General features: G+C 36.1%; 1 protein-coding gene across 4 annotated transcripts in view; it reads right to left on the minus strand.

Annotated features, from left to right (window-relative positions):
• Nucleotides 1-26,215, minus strand: part of LOC100679872 — a 106,413-nt gene that overhangs the window by 21,315 nt on the left and 58,883 nt on the right. For 2 of the 4 annotated variants that reach the window (XR_004226432.1, XR_004226431.1), the window contains one exon: nucleotides 17,056-17,230. The exons of 1 other annotated variant lie outside the window; for it this stretch is intronic. Coding sequence is in view for 1 of the 3 variants with exons in the window: in XM_031921455.1 (XP_031777315.1) it covers nucleotides 17,109-17,230 (122 nt within the window). In the remaining 2 variants the exon portion in view is untranslated. Of the gene's footprint in view, nucleotides 1-16,061; nucleotides 17,002-17,055; nucleotides 17,231-26,215 lie in introns of those variants that run through there. One more of the 4 variants, XM_031921455.1, reaches the window with a different exon arrangement.

Below are 26,215 nucleotides of genomic sequence, written 5' to 3' on the forward strand. Positions count from 1 at the left end.
ATAAAAGGGATGCTGTTAATAATCATCTGTTCAAATATGATCTGGTTTTTTAAAGATATTAGTTTGTGAATAAGAAATGACGACTGCTCTATGTATTTGGGCATATCAAAAGACGTAATTAGCAGATTTAGTACGTATAGAAGGGATGCTGTGAATAATCATCTGTGCAAATATGATTAGGCTTTTTAAAGATATTAGTTTGTGAATGAAAAATGACGACTGCTCAATGTATTCTCGCATATCACAAGACGTGATCTGCAGATTTAGTACGTATAGAAGGGATGCTGTGAATAATCATCTGTGCAAATATGATTAGGCTTTTTAAAGATATTAGTTTGTGAATGAGAAATAACGACTGCTCTATGTATTTACGCATCTCACAAGACGTAATCTGCAGATTTAGTCTCGGTGTAAGGTATGATGCAAATAAGCATCTGTGCAGATATGAACTAGTTTCTTAAAGATATCTGTTTGTAAATGAAACATGACGACTGCTCTATGTATTTACCCATCTCACAAGACGTAATGTGCAGATTTAGTTCAGATGAAAGTGATGCTGCGAATAATCATCTTTGCAAATATGGTCTGGTTTTTAAAAGATATCTGTTTGTTAATGAGAAACGACGACTAATCTATGTATTTACCCATAATACAAGACGTAATCTGCAGATTTAGTCTCGGTGAAAGGTATGATGCAAATAAGCATCTGTGCAAATACGGCCATAGGCCGCGGCGAGCAAAAGCGGGTCGCAGTTTTCGCCAGAGATCGAGTCGTAACCTCACTGGTTATAGCGCCATCCGACGGGCGGAAGACAGAAGCTTCCCTATTTTTCTGTTACCGACTGCCGCAATTCGCTGGGTTAATAGTTTTGCATATGCGGCTATTGCTAGGGATGTTAGAAACAATTAATATTGATAAATAATTGAATGTAAATTATAAATAATCAAATTATAAAGATTGTGTATGATGGCTATTTTATAAAGTGCATGGCTGTTGAAAAAACGACAAGGGGTTGTAGGTTTCATCAGTAAGAACTATATATTTTGTTTTGTAATTTCTATTCCGGGCTTACATATAAATTATAATATTATTTAACAATTAAAAAAAAAAACTACTCAGTTGACAAGTTACTTTTTTGACGGTAATTTTTTTGTTCCTGATTTTCTTGTATTGGAATGAGTAATTTTATTATTATTATTTCGTTTTCTTGGCTTTTTTCTTTAATTCGCTCATCGTGATTTTCAAGCACAATTTCGTCTCCCTTCCGTTTATTTGATACGTTGACTAGCTTGGATAATTTACGATTCTCTTTTGATTTTTCTTTTTCAATATTGTCATTTTTGTTTGCTTGTTTCGTTATAAAAAACATGCGCGTGGTTAAAAAGAAAGAAACTATTTTATGAGTGAAACTCATTTGATGTTCTTTGCATCCAAGCAAGGGAAGAGGAATTTCCAAGTTCTCGAGAGCATCAGTAATTTTAAAAATAGTATCCGCGCTAACTTCTCCCGTATTCATCACTTGCAACGTCGCTCGTTCCAAAATTGATATTAATTTAAACAATTTTTCTGATGGTTTAATTAAGTAACCACGACTTCGCATTTCGATGAGTTTATAATATTCTGGAGAAGTGTCATTTGCACCCAAACGTAATGATGAGAAATATTCTTCGCAGCTGACAGATTCATTTTTTTTTAGTTTTCATTGCAGCAAATCGACTTGCTCTTCGAGCGACAAATCCAGCGATATATGCCAATACATAATCTGATGTTGTACAATGAAAATAATCGTGATCATCTAAGTGAAGAGATGCATCGCAAATTTTGTCAACGTTTAATCCCTTATCCAAAATTGTATCAAGCTGATCGTTCCACTGCTGTTTTCGTTCATCAATCTTCGGAATGTCTTTAATACCAACAAGTACGCCAATGAGATCACTGCCGGTAACGTTTGATCCTTTTGGAGGTTTAATTAAAGAATATGTCGATACGAGCTTGTACATTTGAAGAAAGATTGCTGAATCAGGATGATCATTGCATCCACAGCAATGTCGCATCATTCCGAAAAATCTCTGGAAATATCAATATTTCTTAGAAATAAAATTGAATTGCATTACAAAAACAAAGGTGTACAATATCCGTACTTCTAAGTTGTCCTGGTTAAGTCTCGCTGTCATCAAATATTTAAAATTACATTCGCTAACGAGATAGTTGCAAATTTTGAGAGCACCTTTTAACGAAACTTTTAAGCCGTAGCACGTTTGTTCAGTGATGAATTCAAAATTATTTTTTTTATCTTTGGCTTCTGTTTCCCATTCTTCTAAAAATTGCAGGAATCTTTCTATGATCTGTAAAATTAAAATGATGATATCAATGTCTATATGTCCGTATACGTTCGTGTCTATGTATGTATGCACAAAGCGTGTGTGACGATTACGGAAGCCCTACATAAAACTTGTAAGCTAGCAAAATTAGGAGCCGATACTGCCAAAACTAGTGCAGGCGTGCGTATATACATACATAAAACACAAATTGTAAAGCTCACTATAGTCGTCGGCAGCATCGGTTCGTAAGCTCGCAAACTTATTACGAATTGGAGCTGGTTCTCATACTCAGAGATTACGATAAAAAAATCGCACTTTTTGAGCTTGCACGCGTTCACGTCTTACGAGCGTATGATGCAAAAATAATTACATATGAGCGATATAAAAAGCACATACCTTCCACATGGCGTTTCCGGGCCTTAATGCATTTGCTGGTGTTCTACAATTCATCGCTGTAATCAAATATTTTACTCTACTGCAGAACTTTATAGTTCCGTCGCAATCACGTAAATTCGGATGTTCATCTCTCAAGATAGTCATTGCCTCAGCAACACCAAAAAACTAAAAAAAGAATAAGATAGTTAAGAACTGCGAGTGGTTACAAACAATGAAAATTTTGTTTTATCACCTGAAAAGCTAAATCAACGTTCATTTTTTTATAAAACTGTGGTTTGATGTGCTGTTCGGTTAACTTATAATTAATTGACATGCTATATGCTGATGGATCTTGAATATCGAGTAGAGCATACCAATGATTCAGTGACACGAATCCATCTGGTGTCTACGAAACATACACGATAGAAGTCATAAATATACGTAGTCAGATATTAATATTATTGCATTTACACATTCATTTTTTATTTTTATTTATACTATACCCAAATGCGATCATATCTTTCATGTTTCAAAAAAGCGTTTCGTAAACATTTAATTAAATGCGGGAAATCCGAAAAAAAACACAATCGTCGATTTGGATCGACAATGTGCTCGACATTAACATTTTTTTCGTTTACTCCAAACTTCTCCCACATATTCCTGTTCCACAATGCGCCGTCGTTTGCGATGCCGTCTACTCTCAATCCAGCCCTTTCAGCAAGAACGATTGCCTCCGTCATTATTTGATGTAGCACTGTGCCATTTGCGCTCCCTTTACTCAGAAAACATCCTAAGGTTTGTACCCATTTACCCTTGAAAGGTTGAAACATCACAACCAGAGCATGATCCCCTTTAACAGATTTTTGATGCTCCGGTGTATATTTCCCAAGATCCGTAAAACCTTCAACTTTCAGGTTTTGACGATTAAATGCAACTGTTTTTGACAGCTTCATTTCATCGACAAAAAGTAAACCTATAAAAAAATTAATTGTGGATTAAGTAAATAAGTCAATCGACATATAATTCGGAAAAACGTCGATCATAGCTTACCGTGAACATCTCTATCTTTCATACTGGATGTTTTGGCTTTTAGTAATTTAAATGTGCTTTCATTAAATCCATAAGCTCCTTTAATATGTTTTAGATAGCGGTTCAACGTTTCGCAACTTGGCAAACATAATATGTTGTGTGTTCGAAGATGATTATATGTTTTACGGCTCTTTATTCGAAGAAGAAGACATTCATAAATCCACTGTGTAGTGTATATTATACGTCTCTGGTCTTCTATTTTTGATGCATTAAAAGAAGCCCTCACAGCTAACTGCTGATTTTCAGGCAGTTCCGCGCAAGCTCGTTCAAGAGCTTCGACATTAGCCTTAGCACATTGCGTTTTAGCTTCTTTTAATTCTCTCTTCAAACATTCCACCTGCAATATACGTACGTAAATTTATATATTTATACCGTGCAATGTTGCTTTATTATTTTCTGACGTACGGGCCGGAGAGAATTTAATCACGAGAGACGAGGTTGCCGCGAAACTTAAAACGCGAATCGCGCGGGAAAAAAAAAGATCCTCTGAAAAAGAGCGAGTGAGCAAGTAATCGAACGGAATGCTTATAATAATATTTTGGAATGTCTTTCTCTCGTCGAGGCGAGGATCGTGAGGTGCTCGAGAAATTTTTTGAAAAAGAGACGCGTGCACGCGTCCATGGACTGTTGTAGCCAGCATTTTTTTTATTGAAAATTTACTTGATAGTTTGATTAGCGATGTATATATCTTTTATTATATACGCGTGTAGTACACGCCGTGACCTAAACCTCGATTTACTGCTCGCTCTCGTGCAAAAGTGCACTCGCAAAATCACGGTTTACGCACGTTGTTTCATAAAATATAGTAATATATTATATTGTTTAAAAGGCACAAATTACCTTTTGTTTCAATCTAGCCGCTTTTCGCTCTATATTTTTCACTCGAACTACAAACATTTTTCTCTTTTCTCGAGCTTCTCGTAACCTCTGAATGTCGCTTTTTCTTTTTTTTCAATCGTAATCGCATTGCTCTGCATTCAGGACATCTCGCTGCTTTGGGACCTGGGGAACATTTGGAGTCGGTTGTAAAGCTTTTAGTCAATACGAATCCACGACAATTAGGTGACCTGTAAAAAACAAAATAAATAATTCCGATTATCACAATTTTAATTGAATAGATCGAAGATATATGTATCATTTATACTTGTTGGTTTCATCAATTTTCTGGCAAGGAAGCACAAAGTTCGCTACGTACGAAACAATTCTAGATATATCGTCAACCGACGCAATGTTTTTTATGCCGACTACATCTACCAAGATTTCCTCGTCGTAAATCTGAAAAACATTTATCGTGAATTCAAATTATTATTATATTAACATGGGTTCTTTTTCATACAGTGACTTCGAATATTCTTACATCCACACTCATGTTTGAGAAAATCACAATACGTTTAGCGATGCTTGAGTAATTTTCGTTCCATTCGGCAAACATAATGCATTTTACTCCAGTGCAAATAACTTGTGGAATCCAATTACCAGGTAATGTGACTGACTGAGCGTTGTGCATTAACGAATTACAGATTTCTACAAAATGAGTTTCTCGCAAAGAAACTGTTGTTGATTCTGTCTCTTCGTTTTCAGCATTCGCCAATGATTGACTTTCTCGTGAAGAAACTGTTGCACATTGGATCTCGTCAATCTCACGACCATTCCGCGATGTACCTTCATCAGTTTCGAGTTGGTGTGCATTCCTCTTACAGCTTACGAGCGAATTGATATCAGAGATACTTCGCCTTGCTTTTAACATCTTTTTATTCACCCCATCGATACTCCGTGCATTTTCCGACGAATACTCGCAAGTTGCTTTAAAATACATTTAATAACAGTAATATACTCATATCGTACTGGATTTAAATGCTATAACAGTGATCAAAATTATTTCGAAAAATTCAAGATTAAAGAAACGCGCGATTGTCAAGACGAAGCAGTCTGCGAAGCGATAATCGAAATAGGATTTTCATGTCGTTCAATAAGTTGATTGGCGTATGCTCGATCTTTTTATAAATGTTGTATGTATCTGACTATAAATACCGATTTGTTGTTGTGAATTACGCTGTACGTGATCTGCAATTGTGTCTGCAACCTCCACAAGTTGTAGCCTGTCAGGAAAAATGCAAGGCACAGCTCCTTTTCTCAGCCGCTTTTTCTCTCTGGAGAGTTTGTTTTGTGACATCTGGAAAGATTTGCACGAATTCCTTAACGACATCTACATTATTAAAGTGCTTTTCGCAAATGAGATTATTCTCTTTCAGTTTCTCGCCTCCAGGAATCGCACTTTTCCATGAATCCAATACGCTCTGTTAAAAAATTCAATTGTAGTAACGTTCATGGTTCCTCTATTACAAAATAAAAGCAATTACTTTAGTTGCTTTGTAAAAGCTCAGTTTTGATTCATTCTCGCCTTCATTCGATAAACAACGATTTTTTTTCGCCTTACATCCTTCCATAAAACACGACATCTTCACGACATTAATTGCACATAAGAACAACACGAAATTGCAGGTACTGATGTTTTCGGACAAATAAAAACTTTGAATTTTGACGGAGATGCGTTCTCTAGAGAGACTGCTAAACAACTGAAGATACGATGTTATGATTTTTAAGCCCTAATGTGTACTTCGCGGAAGTCAGTGCACCGCCGCAAGTTTCGCGAACGCCAATTTCCCGAAAAATGTGGGGACAAAAAAAAGATTTTCGTAACGAATTAAAGCGATTTCCTATTTTACTTATTTGTTATCACAACTTACCTTTATGCACAAAAATTATCAAAGCTCATACTTTAATTTAATAGTACGGGCTGAAAACTCAACAATAAGGACGACGTGTGAAATATATTTGCATCGTACAACTGTGAATGATTAAATATAAAATAAAATAACAGCCACGAAATGATTAATTTTCTATTCAAAAGTAATCTATATAAAAAAAAATTAAGAGTACTGGAATTGAACCTCGGCCAAAAAATCACCAGGCCGGCATCTTATCACCACAGCCACCAGCTCCAATGTCCTAAAGTAATTTTATGTCGCATATGATCATCGCCCCCTGCGGGGGCTTAAGTTTTGATTTAGTTTAAGTTTAAGCTTAAGTTTAAGCTTAAATTGAAGCTTTGTAGTTTATAAGCTGTACAAACATCTTGTTGTGCGTTTAATCGCACAACCTGTTTTATATTGCGTAGCCCATTTATTTGGGTTTTAAACAAGAAGAAAGGTAGCGGAATTAAACAAACTTCATTGTGTTTCCCATGTTAAAATTTATTTATTATTAATTAATGATTATTTGTTAATCTATTCTTCAGTCATAATAGTGAGATAATTGCTGCACATAAGCATAACGGCATAACTAGCGAGCAGTCGATAACGTGATTTTCAAATCGTTAGGCTCTCGATAGACGGCGCTGAAACCAGCGAGGGTTCGGTGGTCTCGCTATCTCTGGAGGAAAAGTCGTCCCAGTTTCTGGGTACTAAGTTGCTTCTCCTTCTCTCTTCCTCCATGGTATTTGGGCATATTAAAAGACGTAATTTGCAGATTTAGTTCAGATGAAAGTGAATCTGCGAATAATCATCTGTGCAAATATGGTCTGGTTTATTGGAGATATATGTTTGTAAATAAAAAATGACGACTGCTTAATATATGCACGCATATTAAAAGACGTAATCTGCAGATTTGGTCCAAAAATCTGCTTGTGAATTTGAAACGACGACTGCTCTATGTATTCACGCAAATCACGAAACGTGATCTGCAGATTTGGTTCGAATCAAAAAGATGCTGCGAATAATCATCTGTGCTGATAGTTATGATTTTGTTTTTCAAATATATCTGTTTGTGAATGAAAAATGACGACTGCTCTATGCATTCTCGCATATCAGATTTTGTCCGCATTAAAGGAATACAGCAAATAATCATCTATGCAGATATGATTTTGTTTTTTAAATAAATTTGTTTGTGAATGAGAAATGACGACTGCTCTATATATTTACGCATAATACAAGACGTAATCTGCAGATTTAGTTTCGGTGAAAGGTATGATGCAAATAAGCATCTGTGCAGATATGAACTCGTTTCTTAAAGATAACTTTTTGTGAATAAAAAATAATGACTGCTCTATAAATTCACGCATATCATAAGACGTAATCTGCAGATTTAGTCCAGATGTAAGGAATACTATGAATAATCATCTGTGCAGATATGATCCGGTTTTTTAAAGATATTTGTTTGTAAATGAAAAATGACGACTGCTCAACATATTCACCCATAATAAAAGACGTAATCCGCAGATTTAGTCCGTATGAAAAAGATGCCGCGCATAATCATCTGTGCGGACATGATTTTGTTTTTTAAAGATATCTGTTTCAGAATAAGAAATGACAACTGCTTACATTTACGGATATCAAAAGACGTAATCTGCAGGAGCTATGAATTAATTAATTTGTGCTGAAAACCTGAATATTGCCAAAATTGACATCCTTGGATCCCTACCATTTTAGTAAAAAGTAATTTAAAAATCGGCTAAAAATTCAGGTGCATTTAAAACTGTTTCTGGCACATACCCTGGACTGACTATTTTAAATATATTAAATATAAATATAAGTATTTGATGTGGCCATAAATGGAAGTACCATAAGGATAATAACACCATTTATGGCCACATTAAATACTTATATTTATATTTAATATATTTTAAATAGTCAGTCCCAAATCAGTACATATTTTTAATATGTATTACCAGGCAAATTACATGTTTTTAGTACGTACTAAAGATTATGTGCTAAACTATGCCAATATCGTGACAAACTGGACCAATATATCCAGCAAAACTGTGCCAATATCATTCCAAAATGTGACATAATGCACGAAAATTGAGTAGAAAATTGTAGTAAAACTGATTATGTCAAACTGATTATGCCAAACTGTGCCAAAACTGTGCCAAACTGTGTCATAAGTGTGTCAAATGTTCAAAATGTTTACGTTTTGGCACAGTTTTGGCACAGTTTTGGCACAGATTGGCATATTTTTCATTTCCACTAAATAGATTCATTCAGTTTACTACATTTTTATACATTTCTTTATTCGATATTATATATATAAATATGTTAAAATAATTGTACGACTTGTTAAAAATGTTATTTTCGACGAGCTCCAACTTTATTGCTATCCGTTTTTTCTTAACCCATCAGCGCCTGAACGGACACTTTTCGGCACCAAAGTTCAGAGATTCACGGTACAATGAATTTGATCGAAAAAAAATGTTTGAACCACTATACCCCATGTTGTAAAGGTCGCTCTTTCAAATAGTGACGGGTAAAAATCCCTAAAATGAGTTTTTTCATGTGAAAATTGCTAATTAAAAAAATACTGTTTTTTTAAATTATTTTAAGAAATTTTTTTTTGTTTATGCATTTTTCTACATTATTAATACCAATGAATAACGCGTCCATGGACCCTAAACTAAAAGTTATTGGCTGAAGATTATTAAAAAAAAATTTTATTTATACAAAATGGCGTTTAAAACAATAAATTTTACTTTCAATCTTTAGCAATTTTTTTCTCAATTTATATGGACTTTAAGAAAAATTTCCTGAAAAAAACGTCCCAATATTGATCAAAAAGTACCCTCAAATTTTTTCAGAACCGTATAAGAAAATTTTTGATTTTCCGAAAAGTCTATTGAAAAAATATAACACTTCAGCTATTTTATTCTCAATAACTATGAACTTGCAAAAAATTTTGTAGGAACAAAAAAGTCTTAAAATTAGTTAAAGATTATCCTCAAATATTTCACTTTTATCTGTGCCAAAACTGTGCCAAAGCTGTGCCAAAACTGTGCCAAACTGTGCTAAAACGTGAACATTTTGGACACTTTAGCAAAGAACGCTTGCTTCGCTCGCGATTTACATCATTCGATGTGTCATTATTAAATATACTGTTAAATATTAGATGTATCTTCGATGATAATTAATTTTTGTAGAACGTTTTTGAAATGGTTCAATTAGATTGTCGGATTGAACAATTTCAATTAATCAAAAAGCACGATTTCAAAATCGTTTCATAAGAATCAAGTGGCGCGGCAGCGCCACGAAGGCGAGTTTGAGAAGCAGACGAAGCCGCGGCGCCCGCGCTACTATTTACTTCTATGTTGGGGTTCGCATTTTTCATTACAAAGAAATAAATGCATTTCTTTATTGTCTCAAATATATTTTGACTTATATCATGTTTTATTATGCCAAACTATGATTTTCAACAAAAATATTAATATGAACAGGCTACCTTTGATATAATACACGAGTGTGTCATTCACAAAATGCTCGAATTAAATAAAAAAATGTTAGGACCGTTATGTTAGCCGCGCAGCTATATACAGATGGATATTGCTTTCTCATCGGTTTTCTGCATGCTTGCTCACATGTAGTTTTTAGTGTCTAGGTGTAGAAATAAATTGAGGGCGGTGTCTAGGCGTATGGGGTGGCCGATGACGAGGTCTAGGTGATGCTCTCCGTAACTTTTTATGTCTAGGTAAATACATCACTCAAGGGCGGTGTCTAGGTGTACAGGGTGGCCGATAACGAGGACTAGGTGGTGCGCTTCCTGGTTTTTGGTGTCTAGGTGTAGAAATTATACGAGGGTAGTGTATCAGAACGATCAGTGATTTCATTTCATAGTGATAAAAATGTTACAAAAAAGCCATGGTCGAAAGGTGCTAAAGATGCTTATATTTTATTTTTAGGAGAAATATGAAATTCTCAAAAAAAATTACTAAAAAGGATCTCTAAAAAAAATTAACTTTGAAAAAAGTAAAAGGTTACTGACTTTGGTTGATTGATCTCAGTTCTTTTTTATCTGTTATTTCGTTGCGGAATATATCAAACTCGCCTAACCTTTTACTTTTTTAAAAGTTCATTTTTTTAGGAGTTTAACCATACTGCCGAGTGTAAATGAATCTATTTCATACAGCCAACATTTTATAACAGTAGTTATAACTACTAGTTTCAATACATGTATATTTGAATAAGGTTTTACTATTGAAAAATTGTATTATTTAATTATAATAACAAACTTAATAAGTGTATCTTAGAATTTTAAGTGAATTTAATAGGGTATATATATATATTGTTAAGGATTATAGGAGCAGAGTAAAATGTAAAATAGGCGCAGTGTAGTTATAATAGAGTTTATTTTAGTTACAAGAGAGATGACCTCAACAAAGCACTCTCCACCTCTTAGTCTAACATACTCGAGGGCTTCCGAAAATATCACCCGTCCATATATATCGAGGGCCAGACTAGAACTGCCTATCGTGTCGCTTGATGCTCGCGCCGAGACTATCGTCCAGAAAAACATTCATGAAGATATCGGCGAGCTGATTTTCGCTTGGTACATACTTCACATCGATCGCTCCACACTCATACTTCTCTCTAACGAAGTGATGCTGGACTTCTATATGCTTAGAACGCCTATGAAAAACAGGGTTTTTTATCAATTGAATTGCACCTTGGTTATCAATGTTTAAAATGGTAGGCTTTGTGCATGGAAATCCGACATCTCTCAAAAGCTCTCTCAACCATACGACCTCTCGCGTGGCATTGCTAGCCAAGACGTATTCGGCTTCGGTGGTGCTGAGTGTTACACTTTTTTGTCTTTGAACACTCCACGAAATCGGACCGCCACAGTAACGAAAAATGTATCCGGACGTAGATCGTCGCGTTTCTGTGTCGCCCGCGTAATCCGAATCACAAAACCCAATTAATTCGTGATTACTCCCACTGTTTTTAAACAGTATACCGTGATTGACTGTACCTCTAAGATATCGCAAAATGCGCTTCGCTGCTGTCCAATGTGCAATCGTATAATTATCTAAGAAACGACTAAATAAATTTAGTCCGTACATCATGTCAAAACGCGTGACCGTACATAGAAACATTAAAGAGCCAATTAGTTCTCGGTAAGGCATCTCAGAATCATGTTGTTTCATCGAGTTCAGATCTATTCCCTTCTCCCTTCTCTACAGGGGTACATACTGTTTTCCACGAAATTTTCCACGCATACCCTGACTGATGAAGAAACATGGTTCGATTAGCCCGATCGCGTTCAATCTGCATACGGACAAATGTACGCGGTTCGCACACAGTAATTTCAAATCTTTCTTTTAGCGTACTAATTATATTAGTCAATACATTACTTTGTTTGGCCATAACGAGACCATCGTCGACAAATAATATAACATATACAAGCTTGCTATTTTTCGCGCTTACAAATATAGATTTTTCTGAGTCACACAGTTTAAAGTTTAGGTCTAACATACAATTTTTAAAGGTAATATTCCAACATCTGGAAGCTTGTTTTAGGCCATACAAGGCCCTTTTTAACTTACATACCACATCGTCAACTTCGCCTCTTATATTTAGTCCCTCCGGAATGGCCATATATACTTCGTCTTCTAAAACACCGTGCAAAAAGGCCGTTTTTACGTCGAATTGGACAATCTCGTAATCTTCTTGATTAGCAATAGCAAGCAGCATTCGCAAAGCGTCATATCTAACTACCGGGGCAAAAGTTTCCTGGTAATTTTTGCCATACTCCTGACCAAAACCTCGAGCACAGAGGCGCGCTTTACAGCGACTCTCTTTACCGGCCTTCGCTGCCTGATACTTCAGGACCCATTTCGAATCGATTATGCTGTGACCGGTAGGCTTTCGTACCAGCTCCCATGTGCCGTTTTTAGCATGGGCCTGTAGTTCGTCATTAATTGCTTCTTTCCATCGAACAGCATCGGGTCCCGTGATTGCCTCTTGATAGGTCTGTGGATCATTATACTCGATTATATTAGCTTGATACTTGCTTGGTTTTTTGATGTTGCTCTAGTCCCTCAGCTGGCCATCGTTTGAGTTGGCTGCTTTCGTCGTTTTAGCGAGTACTGGCTCGACCTCCGGTGGTGGCGACGCTACTGGCCTTGGCGCATGGTCCGTGATTCGTCGAGGAGACGGTGGTGACGACGGCGGTTCTGGAATTGGCAATGGTGGTGCTGGAGAGTCTCTCTCAACAGCTTCCTCCCGTTCCATTTCCCAAGGTTGACCTTTATGCTTCCAAATGGTTGCTGAATCGACCGCATCTTCTGATGCTTCTCCGACACGATCTTCAAGGAAATCCGCCTCTCTTGACTGAATTACTTTCTTGGTTGCCGGATTATAGAACCTGTAATTCCTGGAATCTCCTTCGTAGCCAACGAAGGTTGCCTTGAATGCTTTTGCGTCCATTTTCTTACGAAACATTTTTTGTATGTGCACGTAGGCTGGAGATCCGAATACTGAAAGTATATATATATAATATATATATAATCTGCCGATTACGTCTTGTAATATGCGTTAATATTTAGAGCAGTCGTCATTTTTTATTTACAAACAGATATCTTTAGATATTATATATGTTAATATACAGGGTGTTTCATTTTAATCCGACCACGACAAAAAACCATGGAAAAACTAATTTTAACGAAAAATGGCCTTAACAAAAGTTGAAGGGGGTAAAGGGGGCCATCGAATGACACAAACACCTATGACCTTGAACTCGATTTTCAAGGTCATTTGAGGGTAATTTTTTTAAATAGGAACCTCTATTTTTGACCTCGGAATACGGAGCAGCGGAAAAAATTACGTCGGAAATGACATTTCAAGTTTGCCTTAGTGACCTTGAGAATATCAATTCAAGGTCAAATAAGAAGTATCAGTCTAAGATTGTTTTCCTTTCAATTTTTTCGTAGAATTATCATTTTGTTATTGTAATAAACATTAAGAGAATAATTGACTTAAAATGTGATTATGCTTTGCTGACTTCAAAGCCATTTTGTAAGGTCAAAAGTGCAAACATGCAATATCAAATGTTATGTGGAGTCCATATTTATATCCTAACTTTAGTGTTGCCCAGGAACAACGATGTGGACGTAATAGGATTGTGTTCCCTTTGGGGTGCTTGATTAGAGTGAGTCTCCTTGACTCTGACTTTTATTATGTACAGATTTGAATGTAGGTGCCCAAAGACACCACCATTTAATAATAAGAAAAACATACAAGGACGTGTAAATCATAATGATGATTAGAATCTAAAGATATCAAAGATGATGATGGCTGAGCGGTTAGGACGCTTGCTTCGTAATCTTAAGGTTCCGGGTTCAACTCTCCTCGAGTCTAAGTTTTTTCAATATAATATTTATTTAAAATTAAATTCTAGAAGTATCTTACAAAGCTGTGGTAATAAAAAAGAATCTAATAAAAGTCAGAATGCGCGGTAAAGTAAGTAATGTGGTTATTTATGTTTATGAAAAATCGCGATATATCATATGAGAGCTCATATGAGAGCTCATATGAGAATCCGGTCGAAAATCTCATATGATCGCTCATATGATGGCTCATATGATCGCTTATATGATGGCTCATATGAGCTCTCATATGATTATTTTCAGCCGGGAAGAGCATTGTATAATGATAGACTTAAACTTACTGACTCGGATACTGAACTTTTCTTTAAATTAACCTCTCAAACCTCACCGGGGCGACTTTGGGCACAGAGACACAGTATATCTTCAAACTCTTTATTCTTTTAATTGAACTTCTCACTGACATTTAAAAAAAAATTAACTAATATTCAACACACTTTATTACTACTTCAAATAGGGTTAGGGATAATACTAGACACTCTTGGTAATGATTAATTTTTACTAAAATTTCTTGCTAGTTATATTACATATATTTTTCTGTTATCAAGGTTTCCACATTTCATTTTAAACACCTTAAACATTTCTACCAGGGTTATGAGTTATGACTGTTTTGAGGGTTATGAATTTAAAGCGCGGTTCTGATCTCGTTGCCTAGGCAACCAACCAGCGACCAATCAAAATCACGTATTAAGAGTGCTCCACCACCTTGAGTGACCTGCCACCTATCGAAGAAAACGTTTTTTGTTTATTATAATTAATTGACTAACTTTATCATCATAAATCGATTTTCAGCACGTGCAATAAGTATTAAGGAATGTTTGAAAAAAATTAAGCAATTAAAATTAAATAATAACGGTTTATTTTGTCGGAAAAAGTCAAATTGTAGTTAGCAAAATGGCCACTGCTTCTTAAAATTTGTCCGATGGAGTAAAATGTGAATTTAAACTTTTACCTAATAAACTTAATTTTGTAATATTCCTTGATACACACTACACTTGCTGAAACTCACTAATACCCACTTTTCAACCTTTAAGTTTGTTTAAATTATTAATTGTTATTCAGACGTAACGTGCGGGCGCTTCTAAAAATTCGAACTTCTAGCATAAGTCTGGAGCACTCTTAAATGCTTCACAACAAAGGCCATCATTTCTTTAAGAGAGATTGCAATCAAGAAGTATTGTTCAAAAAATTATGTCATTCAAATATGTTTACTAAAAATAACAATAATGATATATATTTATTTGTTGTAAGAATACAATAACAGTATTTAAAAATAAATTGAAACATTGAGGTAGTAGTATACTTATGATATAATTACACAACCCATATACATTTTGTTTTCATTTTTCTAATATCTCAAAAACATCATTATAATAAACGCTTTATAAAGTTTTATATAATAATATGATAAATAATTATGTCTTTATATTTAGTGACGGTGGATTTCGACAAGTGATGGATAGTTGATATTCATACATATAATTAATGATATTCTCTTTGGTTTCTTCAATTCTACTATCCGACATATTTTCATTAATTTTACATAATAGTAATCTAATTCAAAATTGGAATAATTATATTATTTTAACTTTGGTATAATTTTACTGTTTCTACATTTCATATTTAACATTCTGTTCGTTAATAAATTGTTTTTTTTCTAATTAATACTATCATAGGGTATATTCTTAATATTTTTTTAACTAGACTAGACTTCGCGCAGTGCGCTGCGCGCACTGTAGTAGACTATAATTTCATTAACTTATTAAATGGAATATAAATACTTGATTGATATTTTTAATATTTGTTTTCTATCACGGAAATATATCAAACTTTACAATATATGATTCATTTCGCGCTCATATAAATTTCAAAATTGCCGCGGTTTTGTCGCCAACTTCCTTTTAAAATTTTAAGGTTATGTCTCGAGAATAGAATATTCTCGAGAGTAGAATGCCTCTAGAATATTATAAATACACAAATTATAATTTGATATGTATTATAGTATTATATTACATTTTTAATATTAGAATCAATTTTAGAAATCAAAAACAAATCAAAAAATTCTAACGATACTTTTGACGCATGCGCACTACATGAGCCAATCATATTGACGCATTCTTGGCTTCACTTCATCCGGTCATGACTTTTTATATATGGATCACCACTTGAACTTATACTACCTCAATAAAAAAAATTAAAATTAAGTTGCGAACCGTGCAGTTTTGCAGTGTACGCCTTCCTTCTTTAACAAAATATTATTTGTAGACATGTACATTTATTTTGATAAAAAATACGTGGCTCAAAAATGTTTTTAATACATTTGCCGTTCATACAAGTTTATACATAGTACAAGCATGCATGAACGTGCACTCTGAAAAGCCATTGACATTTTGAACGACAAGCAATCATTTATACATATTTTAAACTAATATTTTCTGAATATTAATAAAATATGTGTAATAATTAAAGTCGTGGCTCGATTTTCATTTTGTACTTTGTGTATGTACAGTTAGAATTTGAGCACAAATTACAAATATATAATAGTGATATGGATATTCCATGTTCATTTATGCGATTAATGCATCTTTTATGAGCAAAGCGATTGCACAACACACAGTTGATTGTACCTTTAGTCATCAATTCGCGGTCATTGCTAAAGCAATATAAACATGTCTGTTGCATATTTTCTGATTCAACAATCAGTAATTTTGCAACTTCATATCTGTATTTGTTTGGATCAAAAGATAGATCAAAATCAATGTTTCGTCCTACACAATCCATGTAATGCATTACAAATACCCCACAATTATAACCATCTGTTTGAAGTTTACGTTTCTCTTTGCAGGGGGCATAATACCAGTCAAGAGTTCGTAAACTACCACATCTTTTTTGCAAGGGACATTTCAAATATTTCAAAAAATTTGATGTGCAGTTACGGGATCTCTCATGTATATTTTTATCTTTCTCTGCTAAAGGATCAATGTGCGTTAACGTTTGTTTATCGATGTCTATAATAAAAAAGCAACAATGATTATTCATCTCATATGGCATTAAGATCTTACCATGAAACTCACTTTGAAGATGAAACATAAACCAATTGCTCGGTATTGCTCTCTCACCAATGATGACTAAAATGTTTTTGGTCTGTTGAGTTGGGACTACGACAGAATTTATCCAATGTTTTTCTTTTACAGACCCAAATGCATCTATAACATTCCCATCGATAAATGCCTGACCCTGTAATGTATAATATTCAGTTGACCACAATGTACTCTCATAATCTTTTGTATGAATTTCAGGAGCACAGTTATTTTCATTGAGATCACTATAGTCTCTTACAGGATGATTATTTATACAACTATACCTGCCAATCGTATACTGCTCAGTCTTATAACGCATATAATATTCAACGTGTGACATTTGGCCGTTATCCATGATTTCTAAACATAGATCTGATTCCAATAGTACAATTGAACTATCAAGATAATTTATTGACGGCGTCAAACTGTTTATAATATTATTATTATTAGTACTTGGGCAAAAATCCTGCTTCCGAGGAGGATGCGGGAGCGATGACAACTGCCCCGAAAGGGGATGTGTAGAATGATTCGTCACCTGGTCTTACGCGGTAACGATGCCAGCGAAGGCGCGCTGCCTTGCAGGGGGGCGTTAGGATGCGAGAATGAAACCGTAGTGTGTCTGACGACGAATTGACACTGTCCTCGTCAAAGTCGGAAAGCTCTCATACTTAGTTCTAGAGAGGTATGGGGTTATCACCTCTAGAACGGTGGACACACCTGCGATCGGAACAGGATCCGAAGCGCGCGGGTTTAACATAACATCATGGCTCAAAAAAATCAAATCCGAACCAAAAGGGACTTAAGGGTCGGAACTTGGAATGTTCGCAGTCTATACAGAGCAGGTGCGTTTAAAGAACTCGTAAAGGAAGCTAATAGGTACAATCTAGATTTGGTAGCAATACAGGAATCGCGGTGGTCAGATGGCGGAGTACTAGCATCGGGTAACTTCGCGTACCTGTATGGGGCCGGGAGTGGGGGATCTCTAGGCACCGGATTTCTCGTAAGCAAAAGCATCATACATTCGGATAAAAGTTTCAAATCCGTCAATGATAGGCTCTCGTACATCATTATCGAAGGTCAATGGTATAGATATGTATTTATTAATGTACACTGTCCTACGGAGGACAAAGAAGAAGAAGCTAAGGATCTCTATTACGAAACTTTAGAGCAGGTAATCAACCAGTTCGCGTCTTACGACACAAGAATAGTATTAGGCGATTTCAATGCTAAAATAGGTAGGGAGGAAATGTTTAGGCCTACTATAGGTAAGGAAAGCCTGCACGAAGCCAGCAATGATAACGGTATTAGGGTCATAAATTTCGCGGCGGCAAAAGATCTTATAATCAAAACTACGTGTTTTAAGCACAAGAACATACACAAGGCAACGTGGACATCGCCGGACGGGGCCACACAGAACCAAATTGATCATTTCCTCATTGAAAAAAGACGTCATACTAATGTTCTTGACGTAAGGGCTTACAGAGGGGCAGATAGCGACTCGGACCATTTCCTAGTAGTAGCCAAATTAAGAGCTAGACTAGTAGCGAATCAAAATAGTAAGCGAGCAAACAAGGTAGAAAGCTACGATATTGAGAAACTACGAGATAGAACAGAGCGAATTAGGTACCAGATAGAAATTAATAACAGGTTTCAGGCACTTGAAGAAGCAAACACATCGCCGGAGGGGAATGACGAACCGAATAGCTTATGGGGGGACATCGAAAAAACGGTAAAAGAGGCCGCGAACAAAGTACTGGGTAAAAAGAAAAAGCCAAAGAGCAAACCATGGTTTGATGAAGAGTGCGAACTCTGGTTTGAAAGGCGCAAAAAGGCTAAATTAGATAGCTTACAAAATAGAAGCGATAAGACCGTAGAAGAGTATTCTAACGTAAGGAAACAGACGAGCGCGATCTACAGAAATAAGAAGCGGGAGTATCAAAAGAATCTCATTAGGAGAATAGAAACTAACAGTAAGGAAAATAACCCCCGCGAAATGTACAGAGGGATTAACGCCATCAGAAAGGGTTTTAGGAGTAGAGCGCAATTGATGAAGGACGAAAACGGGGACCTCGTAACAAATGACAACGAATTACTGTCGCTGTGGAAAAATTATTTCGATAAATTATTAAACGTGCACGAAAATAGCGAAGAATTAGGGGACGAAATTCACACTGCTGAACTCCACGTGGAGGAACCGAGCTACCAAGAAGTAGAGGCCGCGATTAAAAAACTAAAAAACAACAAAGCCGCGGGAAATGACTCTATACCAGCTGAGTTAAATATGGGGGCGTCGAGCTCACTTTCAAAATCTATAAACTAGTATGTGCCATCTGGAAAAATGAATCAATACCCGAAAATTGGAAGGAATCTATCATTATACCGATTTTTAGAAAGGGGGATAAGACAAACTGCAATAACTATAGGGGTATTTCACTTTTAGCAACGTGCTACAAAGTTCTGTCAAACGTAATACAAGCTAGACTCACTCCATTCGCGGAAGATATAGTAGGAGATTATCAGTGCGGATTTCGGCGCAACAGATCGACGAGCGATCAAATGTTTACCATAAGACAGTTGTTAGAGAAAAAGTGGGAATTTTGCGAAACCATACACCAACTATTTATAGATTTTAAAAAAGCGTACGACTCTATTAAGCGAAGCAAAATGTATCAAATTCTAGTACTTCTCGGTGTACCGAAAAAACTCGTGAGATTAATTCAAATATGTATGGACGGAAGCACGGGAAAGGTCCGAGTAGGCGGTAATGTATCAGAACCCTTCATGATACGCGATGGTTTAAAACAAGGGGATGGGCTCTCTACGGTGCTGTTCAACTTAACGTTAGAGTATGCCGTTAGAAAAATGCAGGTTAGCCAGATGGGCGCAACGCTTAATGGAACAACGCAGATGATTTGGATATACTGGGGGATTGTAGGGAAACGGTAGCAAGAAACGCGGAAATCCTCATAAAAGCGGTGGAGTATACAGGGTTAGAAGTGAGTGAATCAAAAACAAAGTACATGATTGTGGATAAGCTAGGCATCTGCAGAGGGGAGGAAGATCTCAGAGTTGGGAATTTTACTTTTGAAAAGGTTAGCGAATTCAGGTATCTGGGTACGACCATAAATGATAGAAACGAGATTAATATCGAAATAAATAAGAGACTCCATTCGGGTAATGCTTGCTTCTACGCCGTGAGTAATTTACTTAAGTCGAGGCTGTTGTCTAAAAACGTCAAAATAAGAATATACAGGACAATAATACTGCCTGTGGTTCTGTACGGGTGCGAAACGTGGGCTCTCACTAAGCAGGCGGACAACCGTTTTAGGGTATATGAAAATAAAGTCTTGCGAAAAATATACGGGCCGAAGAAAGATGAGGAAACCGGGGAATGGAGGAGACTACACAATGATGAGTTACATAATCTGTACGCGTCACCAAATATTGACAGAATAATAAAATCGCGCAGATTGGGATGGGCAGGGCACGTAGCGAGAATGGGTGACGACCGTACGGCAGCGCGTGACATGAAGGGCAGGCCGATGGTAACGCTACCTCTAGGTAGACCTAGACGTAGATGGGAGGACAACGTAAAAGCGGATCTAGTAGAAATAGGACGGGTGGGTGTCGATCGGAGAGGTGCATCTTGGGTGGGGTTGACACAAGATAGGGCAGCGTGGAAGGCTTGCGTAGATGAGGCGATGAACTTTCGAGTTCCAAATGCCATGTAAACAAAAAAAAAAAAAAAATCAAAAAGATGTATATAATTATTTAAAATTTAATTTTCAAATTGTAGGTTTAATATTCAAATGCATACAGAACTGTAAAATATTAATATCAGTACTGTTCAGTATAGTCAACATATGGAACTGTCTAGTTTACTGAGTTACTATTGTAAAACATTTTCGTATACTTGCTACAATATCTTCGAAATTTAGCCCGCCTGTTTAAGAAAACTTTTATTTTTACTTTCAAAAAAAGTGTAACTACACCTGAACTGAAAGATGTTGAAATGAAATGCGTGTCACAAATCGACACATTCAATTCCATTTATATATTGTTATAATATTCTTTTTCATTTTATGATCTGACGATACAAATGGATGTGTAAAAATAATATTTTATACATAAAAATACATGAAAATCTTTTATTATAGGAACTCTCGTAGTTTATAAGCCTTTAGCTTAAGCTTATTATAAGTATATACTTTTTATTCGCCTATTTTATTTATAACATAAATATTAAAATGGTAGTTAGAAAGTATAATAAAGAGTGGGAAAAAGACCCTCGATTCGCGTCGTGAATAACTAGAGGTCATACTGATAATGAGGGTGAAAATGCTTTGTGCAAATTTCGTAATCAAACATTGATTCCTCATACATACAATTTGAATCACCATGCAAGTACAAAAACCCATCAAATGAATGTTACTTTGCAAATCCATAATGCAGTAGAATCAATAAGGTAGACATTGAATCACAAGAAAAAGAAATTATCCCACCACCTGTATCAGCGCGATCAAATCCGGCATCAGGAACATGAAGCGAATCAGCTGATCAAGATTATGATGCTATACCAGGCTGTAACACAGAATCGTCTACAGATTTGACACTTCAACGTAGACAAATTGTTGACAGCGAAACGCCAAATCAGGATAAGAAAAAAAATATCTCGAAAAATGGAGTGCAAATGAAGAGTATTAGTACATTATACGTGAAAATGACAAGAAAGTTAAGTGCACTGCTTGTAATACGATCTTTCTTATAGTAAAAAATGTCATAGATAAGCACTTAAAAAGTGACTAGCATTTATTCAATACCGGGAAATACCAGCGACAACAAAATTCGACGAGGACGTTGCAATTGCAGAAATTAGATTAGCAGCTATGGCAGTGGATCGTAATTCATCTTTTAATGGTTTAGAAGAATCCGTAAAAATATTGCAAAGTAATACGTGCTACAGATTTGCTAAAAAAGGTTTCATTGGATAAACAGAAAACTCAATTTTCAGTTCTTATTGATGAATGTACTGATATTTCTGTACATTCTTGTATGTGATTAACAGTTCGATATACAGACACCGAACGTAAGAAAGTATGCGATACACTATGGGATATTGTTCGTTCATACAAAGGAGATGAAAAATCGAAAGCTGATGCTGAATACGTATTCAACGAAGTAATTGATACGTTTAAAAAAGCTGACGTGCCAACAACTAATATTATTTCTTTTTGCTCAGATACTTGTAATTTAATGATGGGCCAGTGTAATTCAATTGCAACCAGGTTTCAAGCGTTAGTACCAAACATTAAAATAGTCAAATTTTCTTGTCATCTGGAGCATTTGGTTGCACGTGATGCAATGAAAGTATTTCCATCCGAATGTTTAGAATTAATATCATCACTTTATAATCACAAAGAATGCATAATTAGTTTGTTCTTCAAGAGAAACTTGGTTTAGATCCATTAGTAATATTAAGACATACACCAGTACGATGGGTTTCACTGTATTTGTGTATATTACGCATTTTACGTAGATACACAGCTCTTATCATATTTTTGAGAAATGAAACCAAAGAAAAGTCCAATCGGCAAACTACAGGAAAATCCGTTGAAAATATGTTAAAGCTGCTGGAGGATCCCTTAATGCTGTCGTATTACCTTTTCTTAGAAGCTATGTTGTCGAGGTTAACAAGAGCAAATGAATATTTACAGTCCGGAAAGGCTATTGTTCCGAATTTAAACAACAAAATGACAGATGTATACATAGAATTACTCAATGTACATGAAAGATGATTATGTGGATAGATTTTGCAAACGTAGATCCTGATGATTATAATCACTTTAAAAAATAAATGATATCTCTATCGGAGAAAATGCACAAAATTTGTTTAATAGTATCATCAACAATTCACCGATCTTCGAACAATTGATAGACTTTCAAGAAGATTTTCTCAAAACTTGCAGAAAATTTCTGATAGAAAGTTGCACTCAAATGAAAGAACGATGCGACCTAAAAGAGGATCGCCATTTCTTTAATCCGCAAAATGCATTTGAAGGGTATCCCCATGTAAAATCATGTAGTGAATCATCTTGCAAAAAGAAAATGAATGATAAGTGGTCTCGTTTATTAACATATAAATTTTGGTTTATTATTAATAGAGTTTTTGTGAATCAGAAAGTAGCGAGTATTTATTTGAAGAGTTAGCTAATTTTGCTCTAACTATTCTTCGTGTTCCCCACTCGAGTGCAACGCCAGAAAGAGTATGGAGTAAACTAAAAGATGTTAAAACAAGCAAAATAAGTAGTTTAAGTTTCCTTATGGTTCGTGCTATACTTTTAGCTGCTCAATATATTAAAGATCATAAGGGAGCTCAACTATTCAAGCCAACTTCAGAGATGATCGGAGCAATGAAAAATATTTTAAATAGTCGACAACGAAAATTACAAAAACAAATATTTAATATTTAATAATGCTGCTTGCCAATACAGTGACATTGAATTAACATGAAGCATTAAACAAAGATGACAAGCAAAGGAACTGATGTTTCACAAAAAATATGCAGATATGAAAATAAAAGATAGTAACAGTAAAGAACAAAAATCAATTACTTCGTTGAGTTACAAAATAGGTCTAATGACTTACAATCGGAAAAAATTAATTTGACAACTTTCTAGACAATCCGGATTGTGATGATAGCAATGTTTTAAATAATAATACCCTTATCAACGAGGATATTAAAAATAATATCAATAGCAATACTACTTTTATTGCCAAGCATCATTCTACGGAAGATTGTGCACCATACAAGAAATGTCACTTAAATGACCGTTCCGTAGTCAATGATATTATGACTTGTACAAATCAATTATCAAGTACTAATAATAATTTTTTTTTTTTACATGGCATTTGGAACTCGAAAGTTCATCGCCTCATCTACGCAAGCCTTCCACGCTGCCCTATCTTGTGTCAACCCTACCCAAGATGCACCTCTCCGATCGACACCCACCCGTCCTATTTCTACTAGATCCGCTTTTACGTTGTCCTCCCATCTACGTCTAGGTCTACCTAGAGGTCGCGTTACCATCGGCCTGCCCTTCATGACACGCGCTGCCGTACGGTCGTCTCCCATTCTCGCTACGTGCCCTGCCCATCCCAATCTGCGCGATTTTATTATTCTGTTAATATTTGGTGACGCGTACAGATTGTGTAACTCATCATTGTGTAGTCTCCTCCATTCCCCGGTTTCCTCATCTTTCTTCGGCCCGTATATTTTTCGCAAGACTTTATTTTCAAATACCCTAAAACGGTTGTCCGCCTGCTTAGTGAGAGCCTGAATTCGCTAACCTTTTCAAAAGTAAAATTCCCAACTCTGAGATCTTCCTCCCCTCTGCAGATGCCTAGCTTATCCACAATCATGTACTTTGTTTTTGATTCACTCACTTCTAACCCTGTATACTCCACCACTTTTATGAGGATTTCCGCGTTTCTTGCTACCGTTTCCCTACAATCCCCCAGTATATCCAAATCATCTGCGTAGCCTAGTATCTGCGTTGTTCCATTAAGCGTTGCGCCCATCTGGCTAACCTGCATTTTTCTAACGGCATACTCTAACGTTAAGTTGAACAGCACCGTAGAGAGCCCATCCCCTTGTTTTAAACCATCGCGTATCATGAAGGGTTCTGATACATTACCGCCTACTCGGACCTTTCCCGTGCTTCCGTCCATACATATTTGAATTAATCTCACGAGTTTTTTCGGTACACCGAGAAGTACTAGAATTTGATACATTTTGCTTCGCTTAATAGAGTCGTACGCTTTTTTAAAATCTATAAATAGTTGGTGTATGGTTTCGCAAAATTCCCACTTTTTCTCTAACAACTGTCTTATGGTAAACATTTGATCGCTCGTCGATCTGTTGCGCCGAAATCCGCACTGATAATCTCCTACTATATCTTCCGCGAATGGAGTGAGTCTAGCTTGTATTACGTTTGACAGAACTTTGTAGCACGTTGCTAAAAGTGAAATACCCCTATAGTTATTGCAGTTTGTCTTATCCCCCTTTCTAAAAATCGGTATAATGATAGATTCCTTCCAATTTTCGGGTATTGATTCATTTTTCCAGATGGCACATACTAGTTTATAGATTTTGAAAGTGAGCTCGACGCCCCCATATTTGAGTAACTCAGCTGGTATAGAGTCATTTCCCGCGGCTTTGTTGTTTTTTAGTTTTTTAATCGCGGCCTCTACTTCTTGGTAGCTCGGTTCCTCCACGTGGAGTTCAGCAGTGTGAATTTCGTCCCCTAATTCTTCGCTATTTTCGTGCACGTTTAATAATTTATCGAAATAATTTTTCCACAGCGACAGTAATTCGTTGTCATTTGTTACGAGGTCCCCGTTTTCGTCCTTCATCAATTGCGCTCTACTCCTAAAACCCTTTCTGATGGCGTTAATCCCTCTGTACATTTCGCGGGGGTTATTTTCCTTACTGTTAGTTTCTATTCTCCTAATGAGATTCTTTTGATACTCCCGCTTCTTATTTCTGTAGATCGCGCTCGTCTGTTTCCTTACGTTAGAATACTCTTCTACGGTCTTATCGCTTCTATTTTGTAAGCTATCTAATTTAGCCTTTTTGCGCCTTTCAAACCAGAGTTCGCACTCTTCATCAAACCATGGTTTGCTCTTTGGCTTTTTCTTTTTACCCAGTACTTTGTTCGCGGCCTCTTTTACCGTTTTTTCGATGTCCCCCCATAAGCTATTCGGTTCGTCATTCCCCTCCGGCGATGTGTTTGCTTCTTCAAGTGCCTGAAACCTGTTATTAATTTCTATCTGGTACCTAATTCGCTCTGTTCTATCTCGTAGTTTCTCAATATCGTAGCTTTCTACCTTGTTTGCTCGCTTACTATTTTGATTCGCTACTAGTCTAGCTCTTAATTTGGCTACTACTAGGAAGTGGTCCGAGTCGCTATCTGCCCCTCTGTAAGCCCTTACGTCAAGAACATTAGTATGACGTCTTTTTTCAATGAGGAAATGATCAATTTGGTTCTGTGTGGCCCCGTCCGGCGATGTCCACGTTGCCTTGTGTATGTTCTTGTGCTTAAAACACGTAGTTTTGATTATAAGATCTTTTGCCGCCGCGAAA

This window comes from Nasonia vitripennis, assembly GCF_009193385.2.
Source record: "Nasonia vitripennis strain AsymCx chromosome 1 unlocalized genomic scaffold, Nvit_psr_1.1 chr1_random0011, whole genome shotgun sequence".
NCBI lineage: Eukaryota > Metazoa > Arthropoda > Insecta > Hymenoptera > Pteromalidae > Nasonia > Nasonia vitripennis.